Raw genomic sequence first — 18,036 nt, 5'->3', positions numbered from 1 at the left:
TAACTCTTCTGATATTTTCTAAGCAGAAATAATGATGAATGTCTCTTGTTTACAACACAACAAACAAGTATAGGAACAGAACATGTGCAGATTTGTACTGTAGCAATTTGACCTAGGTGGAACTACATGTCCCAGAATCCCTGGTCACAAATGGCTCCAGGCAGATTTGGCCAAAACAGGAATTCACTTCAGATGCCAGAGGAGGAACTGAAGCAGCCATAGGATTTCTCTTCTTGGTTAGATGTGGTCACAGATACTGACATTGCCAGTTCCAGCCCATCCTAACACCCCTCTGGTCCATGTCTAGCTCTTTTTTTCTCAAACACTGAACCAACTGACCAATAAAGAACACAGGTTCACACCAGACAGCTGGCAGATGACACTGAAGTGGCGTTCTAGAAGTATTTAATTATGGACGAATGTTTAGTAAGCTATAATAATGAAGTAAATGAGTTAAGCTCCTCCTCACACAGTAGCTTCAATGTGTTGATAATGTTCTATCAATTTATAGATTTATAGGGTATTTGTATACCCTTTTCCATGTATCAAACATTACATAGCATTTTTTTAAAGGGCAATCAGTGATATTAAACATCTGGAGATATTCAAATAAGTTGAGACCACAATGTCTGAACAAAACAGTGAGCTAAGAAATCCATCTCCACCATTTCTTTAATATTTACCAAATTATCATTCAGCAGTATCATTCACTGTGCATGAAAACCCTCCACCTATAGTCAGCTATCTTTAATAGTCAACCAAACTCCTGCATTTGATAGCTAACCACCAAGATAATTTCTTAGTCTGTTTTATTTTCAGAACTGAAAAAGTAGATCTAGTGCTGGAACCAATGACAAGGATACACAACAGGCTCAATATTCTGTGTTAAAAAGAGTTCATCAGTTAAATTATCTTCATACTGGTATCAGCCTGATTCAACTCCCTTAACATCTGAGTTACCACAAGGTAATGAAACAAAACATCAAAGAAAATAAGAAATATAACTGCTAGTTCACTTTTGTGGATTAAAAAAAATCAAGATTCAAAAAAAAGTATAATACAAATTTATTCTGTGGCATTTTCCTCATTAAAGATATTTTTAAATTGATTAAATATATCAACATTTCATGAAAAATAAATACCTAGTATAAGAATTTAGATAATACCTGTAATATACATGATTTGACCCTGAGTATCCATTTTTTTCCTTTCAAACATCATTTTTTAAAAAATAACATGAAAATGATAAGGACTGCTGCATTCTTCATGTATCCTGTGTCTCATAAATTTTAATTCAGCTGCCAGTTCTTTTGTCCACTATGCATGTTAATGGTATTTGCTTCTGGTTTTGGATGGGAAGAGCATCCATTTTCTGTTTAACAGTGATATTTAGGTCTTCTTTCTCTGCTTCAAGAAAATTCTTCATGCTGAGTTTGAATAGTAATCGAGGGTCTGGTCCAGAAAGTGGTGGGCAATTACAGGTCTCTCTAATTTTGAGAGCCTATAAAGAAAGAATACAATACAAAATATATACACACATATAAATTAATTAAAACAATGAAAAATAAGAATACATTCTATATTTCTGCAATAAAGGGATCTTAAATACAATATGTAAAAGAGAACATATGTAAATTCATAGTAAATAGTCGTATTTACATGATTTATCCATACAATAAGGTATTTGCAAAAAACAACTGTATCTGCAATGACTGCCCACTGTTCTACTGGGGATAAACAAGGCTTCTTGAAGGTATCTCTACGACTTGTCAAACTCAAGCCAATCCTGAGAATAATATTCCAATCAAAAAGATCTGAAGACTCAGATTTTTTTCGAGAGAGAAAAAAAAAAAGATGTGAACACACTGAAAGAAGATATACATAAGTGGGACAGTCTGGGGTAGAAATGATGCTAATAACCTAGACAAGTAAGCAAATCAAAATCATGACACCTTTTAACTCCAGGGAAAATAAAATGCTGCAGGAAAAAGAAAAGTAAGCACAGTATACAAACGGCTCAGCTGTGATTAGTGTTTACAGTGTTTAAAAAAATCGATCTTTATCTAACCAAAAGGGGGAGAGCTATATTCATGCCTGTGTATGCACAGGATGTGACAGTGTGCCGGGAGCCAGCACGGGAGTTCCCACCCATGACAAGGTCATGCAGGAGCGCCCTGATGGGCAAGGCGAGTCAGGGCTCAAGAGCGCCCCCGCCTGGACCAGCCTGAGCATCTACCCCAAAACCAAAATCTGTCTGTTTTACTATTTCACGAGTTTGACCAACTCTTCTGACGTTAACGGGGGGCTATCCCTGACCACCTTTCTCTGTAAGAAAATCAACTTAAAACTCTAGTTAATAAGTCTCCTGGGCATAATAGGACTATTTCAACTCAAACCCCTCTGATGACTTTCTAGATTGCCTGACAGGTTTGTTTGGACTCCTGCAGCTACACATGTGATTGTTCACAGCCTCCCAATCACAAGAGGCACAGGAAGCTTAAGATATTCTAACAATGCAGAGCTTCTTAGAGAGTTAAAATTGTTAGAATAGAACTAGTACAGGATTTCTTTGTTGAGCTAATGCTTGCTTCCAAGTTTCCATATCCCTTACCTACTGTGTCCCTGGGAGTGTATTGATTAATATAGTTGGTGTATAGAAATGTAAGTAGTAGCTTTAATGTTTGTAACCTTGGACCCTTGAGTTAATTCTTTTCTTGTTATAGCCCACCACACTTTTGCCCTATAGGAATGCAACTTTAATGCTTTCAGAGGGTGGCACCTGACTTTAGAATAATCACCTTTAGAGACAAATAAGTTTTCTGAAGAAAGGGTCATAAAATGTTAACAGGCCTCCTGGCCAGAAGATGATGTAAATCACCTAAAGCTTTTGCACATGATAAGTTTGCAGAAAGAAAGCCTGGCTTCGATAAGGATCAAGGACTGCTGACCTTGCATGACTCTGCTGCTGAGTCACTTCAGTCGTGTCCGACTCTGTGCGACCCCATAGACGGCAGCCCACTAGGCTCCCCCGTCCCTGGGATTCTCCAGGCAAGAACACTGGAGTGGGTTGCCATTTCCTTCTCCAATGCATGAAAGTGAAAAGTGAAAGTGAAGTCGCTCAGTCGTGTCCGACTCTCAGCAACCCCATGGACAGCAGCCTACCAGGCTCCTCCGTCCAGTGGATTTTCCACGTAAGAGTAGTGGAGTAGGGTGCCATTGCCTTCTCCGTGCATGACTCTACCCCCCCGCCCCACCCCATTATCTTCTATGCACAACTTAAGGTATAAAAGCTACTTTGGAAAATAAAGTTGCGGGCCTTGCTCACTGAAGCTTGGTCTCCCCATGTCGTTCTTTCTCTTTCCTTTTCCTTTTCAGGCTGATCCCCTGAGGCGCAGGGGCCCTCTGCGTTCACTTTCCTGCCTTGGGCTTCTAAGACCCACTAGAGAAGGTGCCTAAGGTGGGGCACCTTCCGTGATTCGAGAGGGTGCCTGCAGCCTACGTGAACAGAGCAAGTCCCGTGCTGGGGCTTTATTGGCTTTCTGCGTAAACCAAGGAGTATCGGCCTCTCTTCTCTCCTCTATTTTCTTAACTGCAGAATTTTTTCCTTATCTCTTTCTCTATTTCTATCCTTTTTGCCAACGCAGTCCTCTCGAGGGAATCCCTGGATCCAACTGGGGTTGGACCCCAGTAATTCTCATCCTCCATGGGGAGAAAAGAAACATATAATACCCAATACTGAAAAGTTAGGAAATAGCCATATAAGCATGTTACATGGACATGGTAGGAAATACTGAAAGAACCACTTTATAGAGGTGCAGTTACCCTTGAAATTGGAAGCAGGATAGGGAGACTGCTGCTTCACATACTAGCCTCAGAGAACTACGTGCTTCTTTAAAGCGGGTACATGAACGACTTTAAAACATGAAAACCAAAATAGAAATTTTTTAAGAGAAGAAAGTCTTGATTCTTAAGGGATTTTGAAAAAAACATATTTGAGGGAAAAAATTAGTTTAGTCTTTTACCGCTTCTAAATCTTGGATAGTGATGCACATTAAGGGAAGAGAAGCAGGGAAGGGGATGTGAGAATACCTTAGAGGAAACGGAGTAGCCCCCATAGTCAGTGAAAGAGTCTGAAATGCAGTACTTGGGTACAATCTCAAAAATGACAGAATTATCTCTGTTCATTTCCAAGGCAAACCATTCAATATCACAGTAATCCCAGTCTATGCCCCAACCAGTAATGCTGAAGAAGCTGAAGTTGAACGGTTCTGTGAAGACCTAACAGAACTTCTAGAAATAACACTCAAAAAAGATGTCCTTTTCATTAAAGGGGACTGGAATGCAAAAGTAGGAAGTCAAGAAACCTGGAGTAACAGGCAAATTTGGCCTTTGCATACAAAACGAAGCAGGGAAAAGGCTAACAGAGTTTTGCCAAGAGAATGCACTGGTCATAGCAAACACCTTCTTCCAACACTACAAGAGATGACTCTACACATGGATATCACAAGATGGTCAATAATGAAATCAGATTAATTATATTCTTTGTAGCCAAAGATGGAGACGCTCTATACAGTCAGTAAAAACAAGACTGAGAGTTGCCTGTGCCTCAGAACTCCTTATTGCAAAATTCTGACTTAAATTGAAGAAAGTAGGGAAAACCACTAGACCATTCAGGTATGACCTAAATCAAATCCTTTCTGATTTTACAGTGGAAGTGACAAACAGATTCAATGGATTGTATCTGATAGACAGAGTGCCTGAAAAACTATGGACAGAGGTTCATAACATTGTACAGGAGGCAGTGGTCAAGACCATCCCCACGAAAAAGAAATACAAAAAGGCAAAATGGTTGTCTGAGGAGGCCTTACAAATAGCTGAGAAAAAGAGAGAAGCTAAAGGCAAAGGGCTTCCCTAGTGGGTCAGACGGTAAAGCGTCTGTCTGCAATGCAGGAGACCTGGGTTCGATCCCTGGGTTGGGAAGATCCCCTGGAGAAGGAAATGGCAGCCCACTCCAGTATTCTTGCCTGAAAAATCCCATGGACTGTGGAGCCTGGTAGGTTACCTTCCATGGGGTCGCAAAGAGTCAGACACAACTGAGCGACTTCACTTTCACTTTAAAGGCAAAGGATAAAAGGAAAGATATACCTATTTGAATGCAGAGTTCCAAAGAATAGCAAGGAGAGATAAGAAAGACTTCCTCAGTGATCAATGCAAAGAAACAGAGGAAAACAATAAAATGAAAAAGACTAGAGATCTCTTCAAGAAAATAAGAGATACCAAGGGAGGAGCCTGGTAAGCTGCAGTCCATGGGGTCGCTAAGAGTCGGACTCGACTGAGCGTCTTCACTTTCATTTTTTCACTTTAATGCATTGGAGAAGGAAATGGCAACCTACTCCAGTGTTCTTGCCTGGAGAATCCCAGGGGCAGGAGAGCCTGGTGGGCTGATGTCTATGGGGTCACACAGAGTCGGACATGACTGAAGTGACTTAGCAGTAGCAGCAAGGGAACTTTTCATACAAAGATGGGCACAATAAAGGACAGAAATGGTATGGACTTTACAGAAGCAGAAGATATTAACAAGAGATGGCAAGAATACACAGAAGAACTATACCAAAAAGATCTTCATGACCCAGATAACCACAATGGTGCGATCACTCACCTAGAGCCAGACATCCTGGAATCCGAAGTCAAGTGGGCCTTAGGAAGCATCACTACAAACAAAGCTAGTGGAGGTGATGGAATTCCAATTGAGCTATTTCAAATCCTTAAAGATGATGCTGTGAAAGTGCTGCACTCAATATGCCAGCACATTTGGAAAACTCAGCAGTGGCCACAGGATTGGAAAAGGTCAGTTTTCATTCCAATCCCAATGAAAGGCAATACCAAAGAATGCTCAAACTACTGCACAATTGCACTCAACTCACATGCTAGTAAAGTAATGCTCAAAATTCTCCAAGCCAGGCTTCAGCAATATGTGAACCGTGAACTTCCTGATGTTCAAGCTGGTTTTAGAAAAGTTAGAGGAACCAGAGATCAAAATGCCGACATCCGCTGGATCATGGAAAAAGCAAGACAGTTCCAGAAAAACATCTATTTCTGCTTTATTGACTATGCCAAAGCCTTTGACTGTGTGGATCACAATAAACTGGAAAATTCTTCAAGAGATGGGAATACCAGACCACCTGCCCTGCCTCTTGAGAAATCTGTATGCAGGTCAGGAAGCAACAGTTAGAACTGGACATGGAACAACAGACTGGTTCCAAATAGGAAAAGGAGTACGTCAAGGCTGTATATTGTCACCCTGCTTATTTAACTCATATGCAGAGTACATCATGAGAAACGCTGGACTGAAAGAAACACAAGCTGGAATCAAGATTGCTGGGAGAAATATCAATAACCTCAGATATGCAGATGTCACCACCCTTATGGCAGAAAGTGAAGAGGAACTCAAAAGCCTCTTGATGAAAGTGAAAAAGTTGGAGAGTGAAAAAGTTGGCTTAAAGCTCAATATTCAGAAAATGAAGATCATGGCATCCAGTCTCATCAGTTCATGGGAAATAGATGGGGAAACAGTGGAAACAGTGTCAGACTTTATTTTTCTGGGCTCCAAAATCACTGCAGATGGTGACTGCAGCCATGAAATTAAAAGACGCTTACTCCTTGGAAGGAAAGTTATGACCAACCTAGATAGCATATTCAAAAACAGAGACATTACTTTGCCAACAAGGGTCCATCTAGTTAAGACTATGGTTTTTCCTGTGGTCATGTATGGATGTGAGAGTTGAACTGTGAAGAAGGCTGAGAGCCGAAGAATTGATGCTTTTGAACTGTGGTGTTGGAGAAGACTCTTGAGAGTCCCTTGGACTGCAAGGAGATCCAATCAGTCCATTCTGAAGGACATCAGCCCTGGGATTTCTTTGGAAGGAATGATGCTAAAGCTGAAACTCCAGTACTTTGGCCACCTTGTACGAAGAGTTGACTCATTGGAAAAGACTCTGATGCTGGGAGGGATTGGGGGCAAGAGGAGAAGGGGACGACAGAGGATGAGATGGCTGGATGGCATCACTGATTCGATGGACGTGAGTCTGAGTGAACTCCGGGAGTTGGTGTTGGACAGGGAGGCCTGGCGTGCTGCGATTCATGGGGTCGCAAAGAGTCGGACACGACTGAGCGACTGAACTGAACTGAAAATCACTGCAGATGATGACGGCAGCCATGAAATTAAAAGATGCTTGCTCCTTGGAAGAAAAGTTATGATCAACCTAGACAGAATATTAAAAAGCAGAGACATTACTTTGCCAACAAATGTCTGTCTAGTGAAATCTCTGATTTTTCCAGTAGTCATGTATGGATGTGAGAGTTGGACTATAAAAAAAAAAAGCTGAGTGCCGAAGAATTGATGCTTTTGAACTGTGGTGTTGAAGACTTTTGAGAGTCCTTTGGACTGCAAGGAGATCCAACCAGTCAATCCTAAATAAAATCAGTCCTGAATGTTCATTGGAAGAACTGATGCTGAAGCTGAAACTCCAATACTTTGGTCACCTGATGCAAAGAACTGACTCACTGGAAAAAACTCTGACGCTGGGAAAGGTTGAAGGCAGGAGGAGAAGGGGACGATAGAAGATGAGGACTGGATGGCATCACCTACTCCATGGACATGAGTTTGCGTAAGCTCCGGGAGTTGGTGATGGACAGGGAGGCCTGGCGTGCTGCAGTCCATGGGGTCGCTAAGTGTGGGACATGACTGAGGGACTAAACTGAACATTTCACTAGGTCTCACTGAAAAAATAATGACCTGGAGGGGTGGAGGGAAGACGTAGAGGACAGGACCTGAGGGAAGAAGTAACTCGGGTATCCAGAAGAAGATACTTCCAAAATGCTGCAGTGAGTGCCAGAACCTGAGATGGGAGAGTCATGTTCCGGACAGTGTGGAAGCCAGGACAGCTGCAGCAGAGTGGGTATGTGGCAGGTGCAGATCGTGTGGGATCTCACAGGTCAGGGAAGGGATCTGGGTCTTACTCTGAGTGCGCCTGTTTCTGACATTTGTGGGGTCCATGGCAAGAATGCAAACGGAGGCTCAGACACCATATATTTAAATATCTAAAATGACTACATAAAAAATGTTCTGTTCTACTTTGAGGAACAGACAATCAAAATGACGCTGATGGCCAAACACAAAATTAGCATCCTTGAATTCACTGTAAGGTTGCAGGGAGCCTACCCTGGCTGCTGCCACTGGCCTGCTGTCCACTCCCTTCTCCCACCACAACCGCCCACCTGGCACTAGGAGGGACCTTGTGTGAGCATGTCCAAGGGAAGAGGTCCACACAGGCCCTGGAAACAGGCTCCAAAGGATCTGGGTGGGGAATTCCATTATGCCAAATGATGACAGCATAGGTTCTTAAAAGGGACTATTCCCTTAGGTCTCACAGGAGAGGAGGGAATACAACCAGAGGCAAGTCAGAAAAGGGTCTTTCCAATTGGCTGAGGTCAGGGCAAGAGCTTGGGTCTAGGACTCTGAATGAGGCTGTGAGTTACCAAAATAAAGAGGAAAAAGCACTGAAGTGAAATTCTTTGGTGACAGAGGTCTTGTCTGATTTTCTTTGTATCTCACAATATGACAGAATGTGATATGTACTCAGTGTTAAGTAAATGTTTGTTAAACTGAACTGAAAAAAGAAAAACAATGTTTCCCAGCTACAGCACTAAAGTAAACAGAAATTCAGACCCTCAGCCAAATGGTGACCTACTGTCCAAACAAGGATACCTCTGAGAGTGAAAGGAAATGCTATTAAAATAAGACTTACACCAAGACATCAGGCACAACCTGAGACTGTCCTGGCAAAACTGGGACATGCTACTCTTGCTTTAACTCCTTTATAACCAGGCTGATGTTCTTTCCCAAGTGAGAAGCCATCCTGTCACGGCTGCTACATCACACGCCCAAGGCGTTCCTGGGTGTCCGTAAAGGCCCAAGTGTGGGGTTCAGCAGGTAACAGGGGGTACAGCTGAGTTTAACAATAAGAGATGTGAAAAAGCAAACAAAGAGAGGAGAATACCATCTCCAATAGTCTTTTATATTCAGTAAAAGCTCTTCTCTTTCCTTTCGTCAATACTTTTGCCTTCAACAGAAACTTAGAACCCAATACTGAGTAAAGTGCTAGGTACACCCGAATCAGAACAAACAGTCATGATCCCTGCCCTCAAGCAATTCACTTTGCATTTCCCCATTACTGGGCTTGTGAATAGTTTCCATAGTTTTGTTTTATGTGGCTTTTATAAGTTACCCTGCTATGAAAATCTTTGTTTAAAAAAAAAAAAAAAAGATGTTATTTTCTAACCTCCAGTTGGGAAGGAAAATTCCCCAAAATAAAATGATCTGATCAAAAGCATAAGAACAGAGTGTAATTCTTGTGATATAGGACCAGACTGCTTTCACTAGGAAGGGTTTATCACCCTATAATATCATCATCATGCAATCATATCTGACCTAATCCATGTAAGAGTGCATGATTTCTATCAAGATAACCACATAATTTCAAACCTCAGAATTCTTAGAAATCATGCATTAAATTTTACAGAGAAGAAAATTGAACCCTAGAGAGGTTAAGTGACTGGCAGGAAACAAAACACTGCCTAGTATTTGTTTATTTATTTGTAATTGCCAAAACTTGGAAGCAACCAGGATGTTCTTTGGTAGGTGAACGCATAAATAATCTGTGCTACAAGCAGACAACAGAATATTACTCAGCACTAATAAGAAAAATTTTCAAGCCATAAAAAGCGACGGAGAAACCTTAAATGCGTGTTTTTAAGAGGAAAAAAAAAAGCCAATCTGTAAAGGCTGCATAGTGTGTGATTCCAGTGATATATGTGACATTCAGAAAAAGGCACAACTATCGAGACACTAAAAAGATCCTTGTCTGTTAGGGGGTAGGAGGGAGACAAGGATGAACAGACGAGCAAAGAGTATTTTTAGGGTAATGAAACCTACACTACGTAGTACTATAAGGATAAATACGGCATTATACATTTGTCAGAACACCACCAAATGTACAACTAAGAGTGAACCCCAATGTAAACTGTGGACTTTGGGCTATAATAATGGTGGCAATGTACATTCATCTATAATAACAAATGTACCACTCTGGTGCAGGATTTTGATAGAGGGGAAGGATGTGCCCACATGGAAGCAAGAGGTAGATAGGAAATTGTACCTTCCATTTAATTTTGTTATGAACCTAAGATCTGTCTTAAAAACAAAACTATCTTTTTCAAAAGCTGGCATGGAAGTAATCCCAGGTGGCACTAGTGGTAAAGAACCCGTTTGCCAATGCAGGAGACATAAGAGACGAGGTTCGATCCCTGGATTGGGAAGATCTCCTGGAGAAGGGCATGGCAACCCACTCCAGTACCCTTGCCTGCAGAAACCCAGGGACAGGGGCATATGACGGGCTACAGTCTACAGGACCTCAAAGAGTCAGGTATGACTAAAGCCACTTAGCACAGCACAGCACATGGAAAAGCAAAAAGGTTTAGAAAAAAGGAATTGGAACCCACTTTTGTTGTTTTTGTTTTTTATACTTCTGCATTACATGTACTAATGTGGTTTCTTTTTCTCTCTCTTTTTTTTTTTTGCACATTATGTTTCCTGAGTAATCCTTTACTGAATAAAACGTACTTTGGCAACATCTGAACTACATTTCCTTAACTGCTAGAAAAACTATATATACTTCATAAAGGTTTATATTAGTATTTCTTCACATGTCAACTGTTTTTCTCCTCTACCTATCAAGCAGAATCCTGTTACAGACCATGTATATTTTCATCAAGTCTTCATCTGTTTTGCATAGTAAGATTTTTATCACATATGTTGGTAAAACATTCTTTTTTTCACTTTACTTTCCACATTTATTTCATTATGCTTTGTGGTACCATCTTTTATTTTTTATAAATTCAAATCTATCTTATTAAATATGCCTTCCTCTCTTTTAAAGTAAGCAATGCTTTCCTACTATATAACTAGAATATGCTTTTTCCCTTACTTTGTTTTCTGTATTTAACTCCATGCACTGCACATAATAGTACTTAATAAATGCATGCTGAATTTTAAACAAACATTTATAGAACACAAGCTATGAATAAATCATTATGATAAATGTCATAGGAAAAACATTCTTAAGAGTTTTTACAGCCTAAGAGAAAGCAGGAATGCATTCACATAAGAATATACAGTTCTAAGAATCCCATGGAAGACGTAGCATTAAATATGGGATTAGCCAGCCTAAAGATTCCCACTAGGAGTGAAAGAAACTAACATTTACCATTCATTTTCTATGTGTCTTGCACTGTGCCAGGTGTTCTATCTAAATTGGGGTTATGATATGAACTACTTTGAAATCCTGGGCTCAGTGTTAAATACTTATCATTAAAGTATCTTATAGTGGAGGGAGGGAAGGAGAAAGTTTCCCTTTCTTAGGCCAAGAGGGAAGGAGGCATGATCTCCGCACAAATACATAAAACATTCATTAAACATCCAGGAGAGACTGCTATCTCAGTTTCCTTCTCCAGGGGATCTTCCTGACCCAGGGATCAAACCCACATCTCTTTATGTCTCTTGTACTGGCAGGCAGGCTCTTTACTACTAGCCCCACCAGGGCTTCTCCAGTGGCTCAGATGACAAAGAATCCACCTGCAACGCAGGAGACCCAGATTCGATCCCTGGGTTGAGAAGATCCTCTGGAGAAGGGAATGGCTACCCACTGCAGTATTCTTGCCTGGAGAACCCCATGGACAGAGAAGCCTGGTGGGCTAGAGTCCACAGGGTCACAAAGAATTGGACACAACTGAACAACTGAGCACTCACGCAGTAAAGAAGAAAATAAACATTCATTCCCAAGCATTTAGTTTCTAATGTCCATTAAATCTTCTTTTTGTACTATTCAACTCAATTCTCTGTTAATTTCTTTACATGATCTTTGGTTTTCTAAGAAGAGCAGAGTGCAAGCTATAATCACAATCCTATATATTGCTAAATAGCAAGCTAAACTATATATTTTATCTAATTCTCAAGCATCAGTGGATTTGGAAAGTTCACCACTGCTACTGAGTACTTCACTGACACTTCGTTGTATGTGTTTCATTTATTAAGGGATCTTTCATCATAAAAGGGGTTTCCCAGGTAGTGCAGTGGTAGAGAAGCTGTCTGTCAATGCAGAACACGCGGATTTGATCCCTGGGTCAGGAAGATCCCATGGAGTAGGAAATGGCAACCCACTCCAGTATTCTTGTCTGGAAAATTCCATGGACAGAGGAGCCTGGTAGGCTACAGTCTATGAAGTCAAAAAGAGTCAGACAAGACTGAGTGACTGAGCACACACCATCTTAAAAGCAATGAAAGTTGGTTTGGTTAGATACCATAGCAAAATGTATTCGTTCCATTGGTTTTTGGTTGGTTGGTTTTGTTCCATTCCCCTTTAAACTCTTACACTTCTCCAAAGTCTGAAAAGTAAGATCCAAAGTTTCTTTAAGTGTTTTTAAAATTTCTCTTTATACCACGGCATCTCGTAAAAGCCTATCTTTGCAATGAAGGGCAAACATTTGATAAATGTATGTATCTAGGTATGTTCATGTCATGTTTCTCTTGCATGATGCTCTGGGATTCTTCTAAAAACTTTTCCTGAGAAATGTTATCTAAATTAAAAATGTGACATAGAAACTAGTCAAAGAAATGTCTTCTGTCTTGTCAAAAGACCAAACAAATGACCCTTATCACTGTTACATGCAGCTTGGATTTCCTTGTGTCTTCAATATGCTTCCATTTTCTTAAACACCTTTTTTAGCTTCAGATGTTTTAATTTGGTTGTGCTATGTATGTTGCTCTATCTCTGAGCATCAGTAAGTCTTTGCTCTGGAGCATCAATTCTGTTCTTTCCAATAGCTACTCTGCAGTATTCACAAGTGAAGTAACTTTTTGAAGTGGGTGTGTCTTACATTTGTAAAGTCATTCTTTCTTCTTCCTGTCACTTTCAATGTAGCTGAATCAGCCTTATCATGCAGCTTTACATGGTGCTGCCTCTGCATGTGCAACTAATTTGGGCAACTAAACTAAGTTGTGTCCAACTCTTTTGTGACCCCATGGACTGTAGCACTCCAGGCTCCTCTGCCCCTGGGATTTCCCAGGCAAGAATACTGGAGTGGGTTGCCATTTCCTCCTCTAGGGGATGTTCCTGCTCCAGGGATCAAACCCAAGTCTCCTGCATTGGCAGGCAGATTATTTACCACTTGAGCCACCAGGAAAGCATCTCTGATGAAGCAAATTTTTTAAATTAGCTTGAGATTTGCCTTTTTTTTTTTTTAGTTTTTCTATTATTTAAAGCTTATCTTATTCGAGGAAAATGGGCATTTGGGGGGCTTTGGTTTTTGTCGTTAATGCTAGATTTAGTTGAGATGAAGATCTTTGTGGTATTATTATTTGAGGACTCTCAGACACTACCTATTTATTAAATATCAATACAATTATCTGTGACCAACTTTCCTTTCAACTCTTATGCACTAATCATCATTGTGATTTAAAAAAAAAAAAAAAAAAACCTCACTTACCTACGTCTTAAATCTACTCTTAAATAGGAGAAAAATGTGCCTGCAACATCTTTTGTTCCATTAGAGCTGACTTGGCTGGTCGGAGTTCCTTCTTCACTGTTCTACTTAGGTAGATTCCTCCTAAAGACACACGGGGCTTATCTGCTGGCTTAGACAGTAAAGAATCTGCCTGCAATGCAGGAGACCTGGGTTCAATCCCTAAATTGGGCATATGCCCTGGAGAAGGAAATGGCTACCCACTCTTGTACTGTTGCCTGGAGAATTCCATGGACAGAGGAGCCTGGCGGGCTACAGTCCATAAAGTCACAAAGAGTCGAACACGACTGAAGCGACTAACACTTTCACTTTCTGAAGACACAATCAGCTTAGCCTTTTAAGAGAGAGGAGGATATTTCTTCAATTAAAGACACTTCTCAGGTTGCTGAAGAACTGGATCTTTGGCAGAGTGCCGTCTCACCACCTCACAATCACTTGCTGGCTATGAGGGGGAAAACCACATCCCCAAAGGAGGGGTTACGGTATCACCCTCCAAACCCTCTGATCAAATGTGACATCACTGAACATGGAGCAGCCAGATTAAGAGACTCCTGATGTGAAGCCATATGAAGCTTAACTGCACCACCTATAAAATATTCTTGCCAAAAGTTAACTTCCACTTATAGGCATACAGAGAAAGAGGCTGGTCAAGGCCACAAAGAAGTAATCAGATAAATCCAGAATGTGGGTCTAGATTTATTCAACACATCAATAACATGTTTAAAAACAAACAAAGGGCAGGGAGACTGTTCTAAAATCACAGACTTAAGGGACAAAGCAGGGAAATGCTATATGGATTTGTTGGATTTGAATAAACTAATTATAGAACTATATTTTGGGATGATATTTGAGTATACAAAGGATATTTAACTTTATTAAGGGGAAATTACTTAGTTTTCTTAGCTATGATGGTGGTATGATTACAGAAGAAAACAGTACTAGTTTCTAAAATGAATATGGAAGTATTAGGAGGGAAAGCCCTCATGTATAAGTTTTGCATTAAAATACTTCAGGGGAAAGAAATAAGAGAAGGGGCAAATGAAGCAAATGTATAAAAAACTTACTACTACTGAATGTGACTGAAAATGGGGGTTCATTAAATTATTCAAATTATTCTCTATCTTTATATATGTTTTAACATTTTTACCATCAAAAATAAAACTAAAAATCTTTTCTTAAAAAAAAAAACAACCTTACTTTTCCTTTGTCATTTTTACACTTCTATAACTTCAACCTTGATTTTACATCAATATCTTTTAATTCTAAATGGCTCATGAGAGGTTTAAATGTTTTTCCTGAAATATGAAAGCAGTCCCTTTACACCCTCTGAATTTCCAACTCTTTACCTTAATTTCTGAAGGTAAGCATATACTTTTCAAAAGATCTAAAATTTTAGTATCAATAACCTCAGTGCAAAAACTCACTAGAAATAAATTTAAGAGAAAATAATAAGAATAGTAGGTTACCACTTCAAGGAATAGGAAATACACCAGAAAACACAATACAATGTGTGGCTACTTAAAAACAACCAAAAAACTTGTTTTTATTAGTCTGACAGGATGATCTGATCTGGTGTCTACTTGAAAGGTTAACAGGAGACAATAGGAAACAAAGAGAAAAGCTGTGAAAGACTCTGAAACGGGCAGTAAACAGTCATTCGGTGCCCTGTCAAGTGCATCCTTGGGTATTATCTCTGTCTTTCACAGCCTTAGAGCTACTTTACCACACTGTAAGTTGTAGAAAACTTACAACACTGTAAATGACACTTGGCCACAGAAAAGGAAATGAATGATATCTGGTACTACATATCAAGTAAAACAGCAATTACATATGCATAAAAAATAAACTAAGTTCAAAAGAGAAAAAGGAAAAAGAACAGGAAAAAAATTAATGCCAAAGAAGCCTCATGGTTAGGCTAAAAGCCTCCTTTGAAAACAGAAACCAAGACATTTCAAGGGGAAAAAAAAAATCACCTCCATTTTTTAAACATGTTTTTCTAAAGATATCATTACTTTTCTCCCCTTTCCTCCTAAAAGCAATTTTTTTCTAATAGCCCATTCATTTCAGCCTCAAGTAGATACACATCAAATGCACCATAATATTTTTTTAAGGTTTTAAGACAATGGTACTGTCAGGCTTACTGGTTTTATATGATTCAGAGGCCAATTCAATTACAGTAGCTGCTATGATATTTGCCTTTTCCTCAACACTCTTCATGTCAGACAAAATGAAATTCTGTGAGGTGAACAGTGTGTTTGTGTACATTGGCCAACAACGACATTTCACTTCAATGTTAAACACTCTCATATTTTCTCCTTATGCGATGTATAATATTAATGATTTATGCATTTACTTTGTCCAATTATAAATATGTAAGAATGATTTACACGTGAGTTAAAACCCCCAGCTTCCTGAAAGTTTAAAGAATCTGAAGTAAAATGAGATTAAAATGAATGCATTTATGGTCTGCCACTGAGTGATTCTTGTACCTAAAAATTAAATGTAGTAAATTTGAAACTCAAGATTTAAAAAACAGTTTACAAATAAAGCTGACATTGAAAGTTCTAAGAGTATTAAAAAATAAATCCTATTCAAAATTATGATTATAATAACATAACCCCAGACAAACAGTAATTCCAAATTAAATGCCTTCCCTTTTTACTCTATTATTCTCTATCCCCTTCCCCATGCCAAGGAAAGGATGACAGAGTTGGTAAGAGAAGAAATATAAAAAATTTAGTATCAATGTTTTCAGTTGTAAAATAAATCCGCCAAGTAAATTTCAACCCCAGGTTATTATACAATTTTTCTTATTAACATCTATTCATATAGTATAATGATACTTACAGAAAAAATTAAATAAGGTTATCTCTTTCAAGGATTATGTATGGTATATATAAATTTAAAATTTGAATATAATTTTAAAATTGTCATACTATTAAACATCAACAGGTTGATATAACATCTGTTCTTCAATTTTTCACCCAAGTTGTTATGGTAACGGAATATGTGGGATATGTGTTTCCTAAATTTAACTGATTATTTCAAGTAAATAAAATTATAACATACCGTATCATTAACTACAAATAATATCATTACTATAACTCTTTATTTATCCTTTTTAAATACTAGTGGATCACAGGACTATATTTAACTAGGCATTTACACATGCATTATCTCAGAATTCACATTTTTTTAAAAAGCAAGGATATTTTTTTCCAATTTGGAGGCTTGATTTAGAAACAAAACAAAAAAAGGAATTGGCTTATTTTCTGAACAATATACTAAACTAAAACACTCCAAAATTACATGATTATACTGTTTTATAGGAGCTGTAGATTACACTCTTTTCAAATACAACACAGATCCTGTTATTCCTCTAGTCCTCAGCTCAAAACACTCCACTGAGGCTCTCTTCAGTCATGTCCGACTCTGTGTGACCCTATGGACTGTAGCCCACCAGGCTCCTCAGTCCATGGAATTCTCCAGGCAAGAATACTGGAGTGTGTTGCCATGCCCTCCTCCAGGAAATCTTTCTGACCCAGGGGTGAAACCTGAGTCCTCTACAACTCCTGCACTGCAGGCAGATTCTGTATCACTGAGCCACCAAGGAAGCCCCCACTGCTGCTCCATCTCTGAGTAAAACCTAGGCCCCCCCCTCTTTTTTTTGGTGGGCCTATAAAACCTGCTCCCTCCACCTTCCCTTGTTTAACCCCAAGCAGTTACATTGGTTTCTTTGCTGGTCCTCAAATATAGCTGGCTCACTCCTGCTCAAGGACTTGTACTTACTATTCCCTCTGCCTGGACAGCTCCTCCTCCCAGGAAGCTACATGGCTCACTCTTTCCCTTATTTCAAGTCTTCCTTCAAATACCTTCTTCCCAGTAAAACCTTCTCTGACCCAATCCCATTTCAAACAGCTATTCCAGCAACCATGACTACCTCTGCTCACACATTACCTATCTGCTATGGAATGAACTGTGTCATCTGGGAATGTGTATGCTGAAGCTCTAATTCCCATTGTGACAGTATTTAGAGATGGGGCCTCTGGGAGGTAATGTTTAGATGAGGTCATGAGGGTATGACCCTTGTGACGGAACAGTGCCTCCTAAGAAGAGGAAGAGACACAAAAGCAATCACTCTTTCTATACCACGCGGGACACAGCGAGAAGACAGCTACATACAAGACACGAAGAGAGACCTCACCAGAAACTGAACCGGCCAGAACCTTACTATTGAACTTCCAGCCCTCAGAATTGAGAAAAGTGTATTTCTGCTGCTTATGGCAGAACCCTGATCTTGTACTTTTAGCCTTCAAATCTGTGAATAAATTAATTTCTGTTGCTTAAGCTACCAAGTCTATGGATTTTGTTATGGCAGCCCAAGATAATACACAATTC

The 18,036-nt window shown here is 39.5% G+C and overlaps 1 protein-coding gene across 6 annotated transcripts in view; it reads right to left on the bottom strand.

Annotated features, from left to right (window-relative positions):
* The window catches only part of OMA1 (OMA1 zinc metallopeptidase), a 92,204-nt gene that overhangs the window by 26,301 nt on the left and 47,867 nt on the right, over positions 1–18,036 (bottom strand). For 3 of the 6 annotated variants that reach the window (XM_024986367.2, XM_059882688.1, XM_005204536.4), the window contains exon 9: positions 655–1,501. The exons of 2 other annotated variants lie outside the window; for them this stretch is intronic. In XM_024986367.2, coding sequence (XP_024842135.1) covers positions 1,295–1,501 — 207 coding nt within the window. In that variant the 3' untranslated portion in view covers positions 655–1,294. 6 annotated transcript variants of the gene reach the window in all.

Source organism: Bos taurus, chromosome 3 (assembly GCF_002263795.3).
Source record: "Bos taurus isolate L1 Dominette 01449 registration number 42190680 breed Hereford chromosome 3, ARS-UCD2.0, whole genome shotgun sequence".
Classification (NCBI taxonomy): Eukaryota; Metazoa; Chordata; class Mammalia; order Artiodactyla; family Bovidae; genus Bos; species Bos taurus.
The sequence above is the reverse complement of the archived record's forward strand: the minus strand, read 5'-3'. Positions and strand labels throughout refer to the sequence as shown.